This window comes from Echiichthys vipera (assembly GCF_963691815.1).
Source record: "Echiichthys vipera genome assembly, chromosome: 19".
NCBI classification, from domain to species: Eukaryota; Metazoa; Chordata; class Actinopteri; order Perciformes; family Trachinidae; genus Echiichthys; species Echiichthys vipera.
The window spans coordinates 8,252,251-8,265,795 of record NC_139844.1 but is presented as its reverse complement, the minus strand read 5'-3'; the positions used below and the strand labels follow the sequence as shown (position 1 = coordinate 8,265,795).

Sequence of the window (13,545 nt, the reverse complement as noted above, 5' to 3'; positions counted from 1 at the left end):
TCACACAGGGTTGCAAAGACGATCCATCCATCACGACAGAAATGTTTTTTTTTTCATATAAAAAAAAAAAAATCTTACAAAACATGAGCAGCCTGATGGCTGGCATACATGCAGGAGGAGGATGAAGTGCAAAAAGAAGCAATCAACAGTCAATAATAATTATAAAATCAACACTTCATGGCCGAGTCTGGATGCTGTCAGTCGGAGCACTCATGCCTTCTCATAGCTGCGCACCGCATGGATATCTTCAAAGGTCAAATTCTGCAGGGGAGAGACGACGGTTACCATGGCGAGGAATTGCAAAGTAGTTCCCAAATTTTACCAACAAAAAAAGCGCGTGATTGAGTGGAGAATGTAGTGAGGCGGCTTTTGGCTGATACTTTTGTTTAATAAGTAAGCTAATTTGACTATGAATGCGTACAAAGGCATGCTCGTTCATCACGGACAAAAAAAAACAGGTTCTTTGCTGCATCTTTGGAGCTTCACAGAGGCAATAAAAACTGCCTGAAATATGCAACCTATGTGTTTTTAATGTTCTTTATTTCTGCAAGGAGCCCAAAGAGTTTTAAACACACATTATTCCTGACTGCACTACATCATCAATACTTCATAAAACAATGTTTTTCATGGTGCTTTATTCCAATAATGCACAACAAATTTCCCAGATGATGATTCTGCTCTTTGCATCTTCCTTTCAGCTCAACAACTGGCATTTACGGCCACGTGGCTACGCAATAAAACCTTCATCGATATCGTCTTTGTTAACGTATGCCATGTAAGTCATATAGTCAAACAGGACAGGAGTATTGTGTGATCATCTGTCTTACCATGACCATCTTGCCGTCCTTGATTTCTCTGACGAACTTGGTCTCTTTGCCGTCCCACTTCTGGACGTGGACCAACTTGTCTCCATCCATAGTCACTGTGGACTGAAAGACAAAAGGGGAATAAGGTTATTTTGCAAGTGAAAGGGAATTTAGCGCACTGAGATGCTGCCAAATGTTGGTCTGTTTCTGGACGCCTCGAGATCTCTAGGCTCGTCACTAACCCACCAATAGAAACAAAAGAACATGAGATTATCTGTCTAAATCTTGGATTAAATAAGACGGTTTTTCGATTTTTATCATTAGGATTATTTGGATTATTCGATTCACTTCTAATCTTGTAGGAAGCTTCTTAGAAATCTCTCAAGCACTCTTTGGTGTCTCCAGACTGAAAGTTAGTGGTTTGTTTGAATTTGCATTCAAACCACAGCATTTAGTCTCCTCTACTTATCTTTTTATGAATTCAATTTATTTTTTTTGTCCGTCAACTTACTTTGCAGCTCCTGTCATCAGCGGTGGTTTCGTCAAACTCCTCTCCCAGCTTGAAGGAGATCTCTGTGTTTTTGAAGGTGCTCTGGGTGCGGACCACCACCTTGTCGCCCTCCTGGCTGATGATTACAGTCGGCTTGGTCACATTACCGACCTGCCGGGTGGCAAAGCCCACACCTGACCAGGACACAGAGGTGAAATGTGGCAGTTAACGGCCTGGTGAACCTCTGAACCTTTCATTTATTATCAGCACAAAAAACTTCTCAGCCTTGATTTAATGCATGCAACAGAGCACACCAAAAAAAGGACAAACGTAACTGTTACTCACCAAGTGCTTTCATGTACTCATCAAAATTTTCACTGTCAACCAGTTTCCAAGTGGCACAGAAGGCGTCGACCATGGTGAAGGTTTTCAGGGAGGCAAAGTAATCTCCAAAAGCACTCTGAGCAAGCTGCAGCTTTTGCAAGTTTCCCCCTTGTGTTATTATTCTGCTTCTTCTTATTATGCATGTGGGTGGGTGGTGCCAAGCATCCCATTGGCTCAGGAGATTTTTTCTGAGTCGTGATTGGATCTTTAAATTGGGTCATGGTCCTACAAACTCTTAGACAAGAAAAAAAAAGCAGCTAAATTAGCCCATTTGTATGCCTAATGATGTAATTTCTTTCATTCATGGGTGTCAGGTGGGTTTGGTGAGATGTGTGGTGCCACATTTCAGCCTAAAGAAATGCAAAAGTAAGAGAGTATAGAACAATTGAACAACCTTGATTTTAATTTGTATTTCACCAAAATAAAAGTTTGAACCAAACCTCAAAGGGAAACATTTAACACCAAAGTCCCCTTTAAATCTTTAGTTTGTTATCTAGAACTGGACTTCACAGCGTTTGACACAGTTAGCGATCTTCAGGAGCTAATCCATATTTATGTTTTAATTAATTTCCTCATGTTTATCCCCCATTGGCCCACAGACAGGCTGTCCTGTGTCTGGAATGTGTCATGTACTGCAGGAGAGCACCACTGAAGCAGAATCAGTTTGTTTGACAGCCCTTTGTCCTAAACTGCATTAACAACCCCCCTCAAACTGCAATTTCTTCATGCTCAACACACACACTAATTACTGTCTATAAATGCATGTGTGTGTGTGTGTGTGTGTGGTGGTGGTGGTGGTGGGGGGGGGGGGGGGGGGTTCTCTTTTCTCACACAAAGTAAATGTATGTTAGAGTCATATCTGCTTCAATATTTGTTCTGAAGGAAGTTTGTTTTTCTCACTGGCAGCAGACTGACTTCTATCGGACAAGTTACAACTGATGCTTTCCACAATATCATCACTTATAGAGGATTTACAGTATATATACAGTATTTATTCCTTTCTCCTCCAAAGTCATAGTTTCAGTTTGACGTGACGTTAAAGTGAATCTACTCGCTTCTCAACATCTTGTAATATGATTTTGTGAGCCATTATTTACTTTGTTATACATTTATAGTTCTACTGTTTGTGAAATCCGATAAATTTGCTGTGAAGCCTCAAAGTTACAAGGATTGTAAAATCCCCAGAGCCAAGATGTCACGACAGGCGAGTACAAAGAAGCTAATGTGCAAAGCATCAAATGTTGAACACAAGCTCTTCCATATTATTCTGTGGTTGTAACACAACTAATTTCCGTTGACAGTAAAAGTGGTTGTACATTTCATTATGTTCAATAATTCAAACTACACGTCTTTGTTCGAGCTTTAAGTTTACTCTTCCATTTAAAAACTGGATTGACAGTATAGAGATATTTAACCGTAAGGCCGGTGCTTTTCCAAGCACACTATTGGTTGATAGCTTCACATATACATAAACATAGCTGCCTCTCCTTGTCAGAAAAAAGACAAAAGTTATGCCAGAACTAATCAACAAGGAACAACATCTAACAGATGAGACGTTTTTTTTTTTTTTTTTAATGTTTTACTGTTACGTACATGTTGAATTTGATTTATGACAAGAGGTCGGTCCTAATCCTTCTTTAAAGCTAACATCAAGTGAAGTGACTGTCCTCATGCTCAGTGAAGCTTATGCTAATTTCTGTTTGTAATTTACTTATATATAGCCGTAAATTGTCACTTTATGTTGTCCAAGAGACAACCCCCCGTTATCTACACAAGAGAAGGTATTTTGGTATGAAAACCTGCATTTCTACTTCAACCGAGTATCCTGTATCATAAATATATGTCTGGTTATTGTAACAAACCAAACCGCTAGAAAATCGGTAGAAAATTCAGAGAGAAATAATAATTTTGATAGTGATTAGACCTCCTGCTTACTTAGAACTTCATGCATAAAGAGAAGCGGCTCCCCTGTACCAAGATGGCGTCCACATTGACTCATTGCTTCAAAGAACAGCAGTTGTTAGTGCTGTATCCACGTGTATATACTGTATATGTTTAGTCTCTGCCCTTCACTTTGTTCTGTGCCAGCTCGTTTTGTCCGTTCCCAGTAAGCATCCAAGCCGTGTGTCCAGTGTTTTTTGACTCGTTTTTGCATTTTGGGCTTTAGATTTTTAACCTGACTGCAGCGAGTAAAGACTGAACATCTCCCTCTGCTGCACCAGTGAGTGAGACGCAACTAAAGCACAAGAACATTTCATCTGTAGCAAGTGCACTTTGTTTTTTACATATCAGAGAGAAATATTCAAGAATGTTTGGACTCCAGATAAACATACAGTATTTATCACAAACATTTTTCTTGTCGCTCCTTTTCTTCAGTATTTTCTCCTTCTTTCTGTCTTTTCATCATGCTTTCACAACTTCTTTTACAATTTCTTAACTTGGCTGAAACTAAGGATGTTCACACCCAAGAATAGGAATGCTCTATTCTTCATACTGTTACTTTGAATACATGCAAATTATATCTGCTTACTTTACTTGATTTGATAATGTTTTGAGCACTCTGTCCACCAGTGAGTGCTGGTTTATGATCATGCAGACTGTCCAGAATATACAACTGCACGTGCTTTTTTAAATCATACGTCCACTGCAGGACTTTCAATCTGCTGGGGCTATTTCAGCAGCATATTCATAAGTATGGTTTTGGAATAAGATGATCAACAGCTCTGCAACGCAGCAGTGAGTGGACAGCAGTGACCTCTCCGCGTGTTGTGAAGGCTCTCTGGTGCCACTCTCTGGTGAGAGTGTTGTTTGAAATACGACATCCAACAGAGTTTGATTTGCCTATAAGAGATAAACACTTAAACATCCATCTCATTCAAAATGTGTCAATCTTATTTAATAAAGTATAACATAAGCAGATTTACAGAACACAAAGCCGTTAAATGGTATAACAAAACGATGGTAAACAGAAGAAATACTTTTCTAAAAACCTTCATTCTGCCAATACAGTATATATCCAATTCGTCTGCCTCCTTCCTTCACACTCTCCACTTCTACAGGAACTCTGCTGTATTCTCACTTTGCTGCAAAGAAGTCACAAAGAGGCACCAAATGACCAACTACTAAACTCAGTCTTATTGTAACTTGGTTTGCTGTGACCTTAAAATGTCCCGTCTACGATCCAAACAACCATGATAAGAACATTTAAAAGGTAATGTCTTGTTTTTTTGGTTTGTTGACGGTGGCGTAGAGGTCGAAGGGATCAGCAGAAGCTCCAGCAGGAGACGAGGAAGAAGCTTTCACAGTGCTGTATGTCACCGATTCACCTTCATCATCATCATCATCATCATCATGGACGTTAACCTGGAGGGAACAGGGAACAACTCATGAATGACACACACATAATCTTAACACAACTGGCTGGTTTTGCTGCCATGTTCAACCCAAACATTTACAGTGCAGAAGCTTTTATCTGCTGATTTTAGATTTTGAAAAAACACATCATCCTGTGACCATGAATGTACATTTGATGTCAAAATCATTTTTATTTTATTACATCAGAGCCTGACATCAGACACATAAATCATGTAATACATATCAACTTTAATGATTCTTCATTTAATAACATCAGTATAACAATCAGACATCTTACCCGGACTTCACCGTTGGTCTTCTTGGTGTAGTTGATGGAGGCGTAGGAGACGCACCCTTCAGGATCGACCTACACAGAGAAGATGACACTGGCTGCTCAGTAACACAAGGATTTATACTCACTCACATGTCTATTGAATTCGCTGTAATTCTAGTTGTCAGGTTTTAAAAGTGTCAAACATCTTCAACATCTCTGCAATGTAATCCAATCCAATACCTCTGCAGAGTCAGCAATAATCATTGTTTTCTTAATCTTTTTTTTACGGCGGAGAACTACACTATAATGTTTGATTATTCTTTTTTTTTTTAAACTCACCATGTTTTCATCCACCTGTGATTTGTTCCCTGAAAAGACAACAACAGAGTTATTCAGCTTTCACTGTAAGAATTTATCAAAAGTTCATCTGTAGATGTCCTCACCTTTAGTTCTCTTCCATCTGATGACAGACACAGAGATTATTAAGAGTGCTGCAACTGCCACAGACACAATGATGAGCAGCCACCACCAGTCTGAAAAGAGAAGTCACAAGTGTTAAAAAAAAACAGTCTGAGGTACTTGATGCTCTTTGTTAAAGTGTTCATGTGCTGTCTCTACCTCTGAAAGAACAAAGTGTCTGTCCAAGGGTGCACTTTTCATTGCAGCACATAAGACGGTGGTCTGTGGGTCCAACTAAGAACAAGTCTGTGCCTCAATCACTTCATTTCCTGCATTCTGCTGTATTTTTATGCACCAATTGGTGGTGGAAATGTCTTCTGTAATCTAACTCGAAGCAACCTATTCAGTTATGACCTCATCCTTAAAATCTAAAAAAACATTCTTTTTTTTTCTAACAAAGGTAGACTCCTCACTTTAATTTGTATTTAATTTGTATAAGTCCAGTTTAGGAAGCTGCTTTTGAGGTAGCATGCGTATTACTGTAAATGTACTTTTGTTGTGTTCAATCTCTACCTTCCTGTACTTCTGTTGTGTTCAGTCTCTACCTTCTTGGACCTTTGTTGTGTTCAGTCTCTACGTTCTTGTACTTCTGTTGTGTTCAGTCTCTACCTTCTTGGACCTTTGTTGTGTTCAGTCTCTACCTTCTTGTACTTCTGTTGTGTTCAGTCTCTATCTTCTTGTACTTCTGTTGTGTTCAGTCTCTACCTTCTTGTACTTCTGTTGTGTTCAGTCTCTACCTTCTTGTACTTCTGTTGTGTTCAGTCTCTACCTTCTTGGACCTTTGTTGTGTTCAGTCTCTACCTTCTTGTACTTCTGTTGTGTTCAGTCTCTACCTTCTTGTACTTCTGTTGTGTTCAGTCTCTACCTTCTTGTACTTCTGTTGTGTTCAGTCTCTACCTTCTTGTACTTCTGTTGTGTTCAGTCTCTACCTTCTTGGACCTTTGTTGTGTTCAGTCTCTACCTTCTTGTACTTCTGTTGTGTTCAGTCTCTACCTTCTTGTACTTCTGTTGTGTTCAGTCTCTACCTTCTTGTACTTCTGTTGTGTTCAGTCTCTACCTTCTTGTACTTCTTTTGTGTTCAGTCTCTATCTTCTTGTACTTCTGTTGTGTTCAGTCTCTACCTTCTTGTACTTCTGTTGTGTTCAGTCTCTACCTTCTTGTACTTCTTTTGTGTTCAGTCTCTATCTTCTTGTACTTCTGTTGTGTTCAGTCTCTACCTTCTTGTACTTCTTTTGTGTTCAGTCTCTATCTTCTTGTACTTCTGTTGTGTTCAGTCTCTACCTTCTTGTACTTCTGTTGTGTTCAGTCTCTACCTTCTTGTACTTCTGTTGTGTTCAGTCTCTACCTTCTTGTACTTCAGTTGTGTTCAGTCTCTATCTTCTTGTACTTCTGTTGTGTTCAGTCTCTATCTTCTTGTACTTCTGTTGTGTTCAGTCTCTATCTTCTTGGACCTTTGTTGTGTTCAGTCTCTACCTTCTTGTACTTCAGTTGTGTTCAGTCTCTATCTTCTTGTACTTCTATTGTGTTCAGTCTCTATCTTCTTGTACCTTTGTTGTGTTCAGTCTCTACCTTCTTGTACTTCAGTTGTGTTCAGTCTCTATCTTCTTGTACTTCTATTGTGTTCAGTCTCTATCTTCTTGTACCTTTGTTGTGTTCAGTCTCTACCTTCTTGTACTTCAGTTGTGTTCAGTCTCTACCTTCTAGTTTTGTTCCAATCTTGTTGTTTTCAGACATAGATTTGTTTGTGCTCATCTTCTCTGTTGTTGGTGATGTTGTAGTCACTGTTGCTGTTGCATCATCATCTGCATAAATTATCAAGAAGCAACAAACTGTACAGTTTGGAAAATCTTCTGCAGAAGATGAATGAATCAAAATCCGACTTTGAACGGCTAATATTATATTCTCACCTGGTTTCTCTCTGGAGGACTGAGGAGGGTTGAAGGTGAACAGCTGCACTTCTCCATTGTTAGTATCTGTCACTTCACATTTAAATAACTCATTAGAGTTCAACTTCTGATGAGATGTTTTAAATCTCACAATAGCTGAACAGGAACACTGTTTGGTCTCCATATCCGTCTTATTTCCCTCATACAGCCACTTCAAGGTGTGTCCACACCCGTCTGTTGACACAGAGCATTTGAAGGTCACCGTATCAGCGTCCTCATGTTCAGTCACTGGTTAAGATGGAACAAGAGTGAAATTAACACTGTAATTATAATTATCATAATGTTTCAGTTTGTTGTTCCAATAAGACAGTTTGAAAACATTATGATGTAAATACTCACAGGTAACAACAGCCAGATCAACCCAAGAGTCTTGACCTTGTTGTAGTCCTGATCTGAGGTGTTTGCAGTTGTAACTACCTCCATCCTCATCTGTGACCTCTTTTATAACCAGAGAACATTTCTCTGTAACTCTCAGTCTGTCTGATTTAGCTCCGGCGTCTTTGTGAATCTGCCCGTGTTCAAACAGCGTCACTGTGTGTCGTGACTTGCTGATGGTCCAGGTAATACGGTCACACTGATCCTGATCATCTCTCACAGTTTTACAGGACAAAGTGACTTCATCTCCAACTCTGACAGTGGAGGTGGAATATATCTGTTCTGCTGCAGCTGCTGTTGAGAAAAAGAGGAAATGTGAAAACTTAACTGAATATAAATATGACTGCTTTGTTCAAAGTCATTTAAGATACGTTTTAAAATGTTTCTTGTTTTCTTTATTTCCAAGAGTTAAACAAACAAAACATAATGTGTATTCTTACCCCCAAAGCTGAACATCATCATGAGAAATGAAGACATGATAATCCATCTGAACGGAGCCATCGTGCTTCTCTCTTGGTCTCAAACTGTCAACTGTCAAAGTCTCTGACGGGCTGCTTCTTAAAAATAAATCTACTTCCTGTGATAATTAAGGAATCACTTCCCCATACTCTCTAATTTTTATATTTGATGCACTTTTACAGTGAGTGTGACAGCAGACGAGGTCCTGATCAATCACAGAACGGAGGAAGTGTGAAGATCGTTGGTTAAAATACACGTTTACAATAATGCTACTTGTTTTTTAGATAGTGTTTATGAAATATTTTTATAATTTGAACAAAAATGATTATAATTGCATAGTATCTTAACTGCTCAAAATATAAGGTGATTAAAAGTTGCAAGCATATTTTGAGTTTAGGCCAACAAAGGCTTATGCCTGGTTACCACCCTGGAGACCATTTTTAAAAGTCAGTGTTGAGTTCTGGTGGAAAAAAGCAGTAGATTTCTGCAGGTTTTACCCTCTAATGAGGACCAGATAAACATCAGAAACACACACGTTTAACACATTAACGAGAGTCAGACTGAACTACTTTGCTGCATCGACTCCCCACAATACACATGCAGCAGCAGGTCCCATTATATTTAAATGGTTTGTGTAACTAAAGGAGTGAATGACTTTTATCAGAGTGTGTGTAAAGTCAATCAAAATCACTTCCTCTGTTCACTGAGAGACAAGAGTAATGCAAAAACTGCTGCAGCTTAAAGTGTAATTTCCAGCGCAAAATCATCCCAGGGTCTTTTTCAGCACTTACATACATCAAATAAGCCATCAAGATGTTTTTTTCCGTGTATAAACTATTAATGGAGAAATCCAGGAGAGTGGCTAACAGCCTGATGTGGCTTACACCGATTAGCTCGGGGCAGCCCGGTGAAGGCATTAAAATGGCTTTTTTAACCACTAATACTGCTGAAAATAACACCAAACCTCTGCAGTAGCATGAGAAGAGTCCCTAGACATGAACTCGACTTAACTTTGACTTGAATGGACTTTACTACAAGAGGAGCTGGCCAGTTGGTAAGTCTTTCAAAACACTCTTTAAATAAACTCTGGGTTTGCTAATGATATTGTTGGTGCTTCGTTTTATGTGTAGGGACTCTTCTCATGCTACTGTAGAGGTTTGGTGTTATTTGGAGCAGCATTAGTGGTTAAAAAAGCAGTTTTAATGCCTTCACCGTACTGCCCCAAGCTAATCACTGTTAGCCACTCTACCAGATTTCTCCGTTAATAGTTCGTACACGAAAAAAAACTGTCTCCATGGCTAATTTGGTGTATGTTAGTGCCCAAAAAGACCATGGGACGATTTTGCGCTGGAATTACACTTTAAAAAAGAAACCGTGAATCTTAAACTAGCAGATACATTTTACAACCAGAAGCAACTTTAGATTGAAGATCAGTTTCCGCTTTATTATTATTGCACAGAGTATAAATACTGAGACAACGACATGCAGTTTAAGTGCAAAAAGCAACGCAGTGCACATATATAATATATAGAATAAACATAAGGGGGTAGTTATGAAAACACTAAGATATCTACAGTAAGAACATGTGCAGCAGTCACAGCCGGCAGTGCAGGTAGAAGTACAAAATATAATGCAGGTTTAAGTAAAAGTAATGCTAATAGTTAGACATGAAATACAGAATAAACCGCTGGAGGTATGATATGAATACTGTGTATTTACTATAGATCAGATATATACAGTATGATTAGGTGTATAAATGTGTATGAGTATGTGAGAGTATTAATTAGGGAGGTTGAATGCAGAAGTAAGTTATCTTTCCTGTTTGAGGAAGTGAAGGTTCTCTGCAAGGGGGCATCTTAAAATGATATCATATCCAGTCTTGAGTATCTTTGTCATTTCATTATTTTGTTATCCACTGATGTAAAACGTCCTGAAATGATATTTATCATCCTGAAATTAGATTTATCATTTCAGTATTATTTATCAGTGGAGTCAGATGGAGGCAGAAGGGTGTGTGACGTTTTCATCATCCATCGTTCCTTCATCTTCATCTCCATCGTTTAACTCCTGTTAAAAACAACACAACACATTTGAGACCCAGTGTAAACACAGAGGAACAGCTGAGGTTTAGTGTTTGTTAGTTATTTGATTAGAAACAAACATATAGTGGTGTTAACTCAACTCTGTGTGTGCTGTGGAGGTTCTTGTTTGTTACCTTATGTTTCAGTTTTGTTGCTATTTAGCTTTTACCCAATGAAACCTTTCCACTTTTATGAGAAAGCCACTTCATTTGAATTAAAAAATATATTTTATGATTATGTCCTATCTTCCTCTTGGTCCTGTATTTCCTCGGTTAAAATAAAATAATAATAAGAGTTCCTCAGATTGCTTCTTTGTATACTTTTAGTTTTGGGCTGTTTATCATGAAGGAGATGGTTGGGGGTGTGGTTGTGCTGTGGGGAGAGGCACTGGTGGCTATCTTTTGAAGATGCTACTCAAACCACCACGCAGTTTCACACTGTTCCAGCCCACTGTCGTTTTCGGGGGTCCGTCAGCCAACAACCTTATACTGACCTGAGGTAACAAGATGGACCTCTTCAGCTCACTCCAGATTAGGACATGTTATAAGTGCCTTAACTTTAAGACCAAACTACTTTGTAATATTATATTAAAATTCAATTATTTGCTCTTTCAACTCACCATGTTTTCTTCCGTCTGTGTTTTCTTTGCTGAAAAGACAAAAAGTTGAGTTCAGCTTCCATATCCAGGTTTATCAAAACTTGTTGTTCATAAAAGTTTCATCTGTGGATGTTCTGACCTTTAGTTCTTGTCCATATGACTGCCACTGTCACTATGAGTGCTGCTAAACCCACAGACCCAATGATGAACCTCAAAACTGGAAAGTACGGGAGCCCTGAAAGCCATAAACACAGAAGAAAAAAATGATCTCAATTTTTTTTCTTCCTCACTTGTTTTTCAGGGCTTCCGTTAAAAGGGGAAGTCAGACATGTTAAATATAGTCTGGTGTTCTGATCGTGAGGTATGTGTTAGCGTGTTCATCTGAATTAACAAAGTTTTGTGCAGAAAAATGATTACAGAATGATGTGACATTAAAATCTGACTTTGAACGGCTAATATTATATTCCTACCTGGTTTCTCTCCTGAGGACTGAGGAGGGCTGAAGGTGAATAGCTGAATCTCCCCAGTGTAGGTATTTGTCACTCCACATTCAAATAACTCATAAGAGTTCAACCTCTGACTCGGATGAGATGTTGTAAATGTCACAGTGGCTGAAAAGGGTCGCTGTGTTGTCACCACATCAGTCTTATTTCCCTCATACAGCCACTTCACTGTGTGTACAACCCCTTCTGTCGACACAGAGCATTTGAACGTCACCGTATCAGCGTCCTCATGTTCAGTCACTAGTTAAGATGGAGATATTGTGAAAGAAAGACAAAAAGAGTGAAGTTAAATTCATCACTGTAATTATAATTATCATAATGTTTAAGTTTGTTGTGCCAATAAGACAGTTTGAAAACATTCTGATGTAAATACTCACGGGTAACAACAGCCAGATCAACCCCAGAGTAGTGTTGTAGTCCTGATCTGAGGTGTTTGCAGGTGTAACTACCTCCATCCTCATCTGTGACCTCCTTTATAACCAGAGAACATTTCTCTGTAACTCTCAGTCTGTCTGATTTAGCTCCGGCTTCTTTGTGAATCTGCCCGTGTTCAAACAGCGTCACTGTGTTTCCTGACTTCCTGAAGATCCAGGTAATACGGTCACACTGATCCTGGTCATCTCTCACAGTTTTACAGGACAAAGTGACTTCATCTCCACCTTTGATAATGGAGAAGGATGGTTGCCAAGCTGCTGCTGCTGTTGACAGTAGGACAGAGAAATATGAGGAATATACTGAAATACGAAGTGTGTCTTATCTTGCATTTCTGTCAAGGTTCTCGCATATTGTTTAGTTTCCTTCCTGTTTCTCTCCAAGACTAGTACAAAGATGCTAATTCTGGTCTGCCATTGCCATGATGCTCAATAGGTGGCACACTATCATAGAAAGAGAACAAGGTAGCTCCACTTCCACTGTGCATTTGTTGTACCCCCAAAGCACCGCCATCTTTGATTGGTGTCGATGCCTCCTTCCGTGTTTCTTTCTTCTTGTGCTATGTCTTGTTTTACTTCCTGTAAATGTCTTGTATTGTACACCTGTTTTGTATCTTCCCTCGTCAGCCTGTTCCTCTTGTCTCGTCTCAATGTTCTTCTGTTTTCCAGTTTCCTGCCCACTCCAGCCGTATGTTGTTCTGTCATTAGTCCTGTCTATCCCTTTTGTTTGTCGTCAATTTCCCCTGTGCTGAAGCTTATGTTTGATTCCTGTGCTCAGCCTATAGTTTCCCAGTGGTTTTAGTTTGCAGTCCCTGTTTTATTCTTTAGTTCTCATGTTCTGTCTCTACATTTGGGTCCACCTGCCTGCTTCAACTTTGACATTTTCCCGAATTTCACAAAACTCAGCATGTAAGAAACAGAACTGGGCTGTCGCAGTTGAAGGGACACTAATTAATAAAGTACCATATTAATGCAGTTTTATATAAAGTGTTTTATGCATCCTTACCTCTAAAAACCATAATGAGAAAGGAAGACATGATAATCCATCTGAACGGAGCCATCGTGCTTCTCTCTTGGTCTCAAACCGTCAACTATCAAAGTCGCGCTGCTTCTTCAAAATGAATCCACTTCCTGTGATAATTAAGGAGTAGCTTCCTCATTCTCTCCTCTCAATTCATCCATGATAGTCATATTAATTGTCTCTGAATTTCTTGAGGACAAAAGAAAATAAGTTTTTTTATGGAAATGAATTACTTAGCATTTAAACTTTGATGCATTTTGATGGGTTTATCATACATAGTGATTTACAGTGAGTGAGATGTTGATCAGCAATAGAAGACGTGAAGGTTGTTGGTTAAGACAATCTGAAGCAGGCTTTTCTCATT

At 39.0% G+C, this 13,545-nt stretch overlaps 3 protein-coding genes across 3 annotated transcripts; all 3 read right to left on the bottom strand.

Annotated features, from left to right (window-relative positions):
* LOC310962209 (fatty acid-binding protein, brain) lies at nt 1–1,774 on the bottom strand. The gene is made up of 4 exons (XM_083934596.1): nt 1,642–1,774; nt 1,318–1,490; nt 828–929; nt 1–261 (listed from the first exon to the last, which is right to left on the bottom strand). Exons 1-4 carry the CDS (start codon nt 1,712–1,714, stop codon nt 211–213), a joined length of 399 nt encoding a protein of 132 aa, XP_083790722.1. The 5' UTR covers nt 1,715–1,774; the 3' UTR covers nt 1–210.
* A 2,817-nt stretch (nt 1,775–4,591) lies between these two features.
* On the bottom strand, nt 4,592–8,589 carry LOC310962169 (uncharacterized protein; the record flags this gene model as incomplete). The annotated part of the gene is made up of 8 exons (XM_083934550.1): nt 4,592–5,043; nt 5,333–5,401; nt 5,648–5,676; nt 5,752–5,841; nt 7,465–7,569; nt 7,675–7,941; nt 8,053–8,382; nt 8,529–8,589. The coding sequence occupies 8 exons, from the start codon at nt 8,587–8,589 to the stop codon at nt 4,885–4,887; spliced, it is 1,110 nt and encodes a 369-aa protein (XP_083790676.1). The 3' UTR covers nt 4,592–4,884.
* A 1,533-nt stretch (nt 8,590–10,122) lies between these two features.
* LOC310961799 (uncharacterized protein) lies at nt 10,123–13,231 on the bottom strand. Its single transcript, XM_083934028.1, has 6 exons — nt 13,167–13,231; nt 12,107–12,427; nt 11,697–11,969; nt 11,366–11,461; nt 11,248–11,276; nt 10,123–10,614 (listed from the first exon to the last, which is right to left on the bottom strand). The coding sequence occupies exons 1-6, from the start codon at nt 13,219–13,221 to the stop codon at nt 10,540–10,542; spliced, it is 849 nt and encodes a 282-aa protein (XP_083790154.1). The 5' UTR covers nt 13,222–13,231; the 3' UTR covers nt 10,123–10,539.
* Between the last annotated feature and the right edge of the window lie 314 nt (nt 13,232–13,545).

Bases quoted from the DNA above. Each gene is read 5' to 3' on its own strand.
- LOC310961799 (XM_083934028.1), bottom strand. From the start codon at position 13,221: ATGGCTCCGTTCAGATGGATTATCATGTCTTCCTTTCTCATTATGGTT. The intron at 12,428-13,166 runs GTAAGGATGCAT...TACTGTCAACAG, and splicing joins TCTCATTATGGTTTTTAGAG to CAGCAGCAGCTTGGCAACCA. The intron at 11,462-11,696 runs GTAGGAATATAA...TATGGCTTTCAG, and splicing joins GTCCTCAGGAGAGAAACCAG to GGCTCCCGTACTTTCCAGTT.
- LOC310962209 (XM_083934596.1), bottom strand. From the start codon at position 1,714: ATGGTCGACGCCTTCTGTGCCACTTGGAAACTGGTTGACAGTGAAAAT. The intron at 930-1,317 runs GTAAGTTGACGG...TTTGTCTTTCAG, and splicing joins CTGATGACAGGAGCTGCAAA to TCCACAGTGACTATGGATGG. The intron at 262-827 runs GTAAGACAGATG...TCTCCCCTGCAG, and splicing joins AGGACGGCAAGATGGTCATG to AATTTGACCTTTGAAGATAT.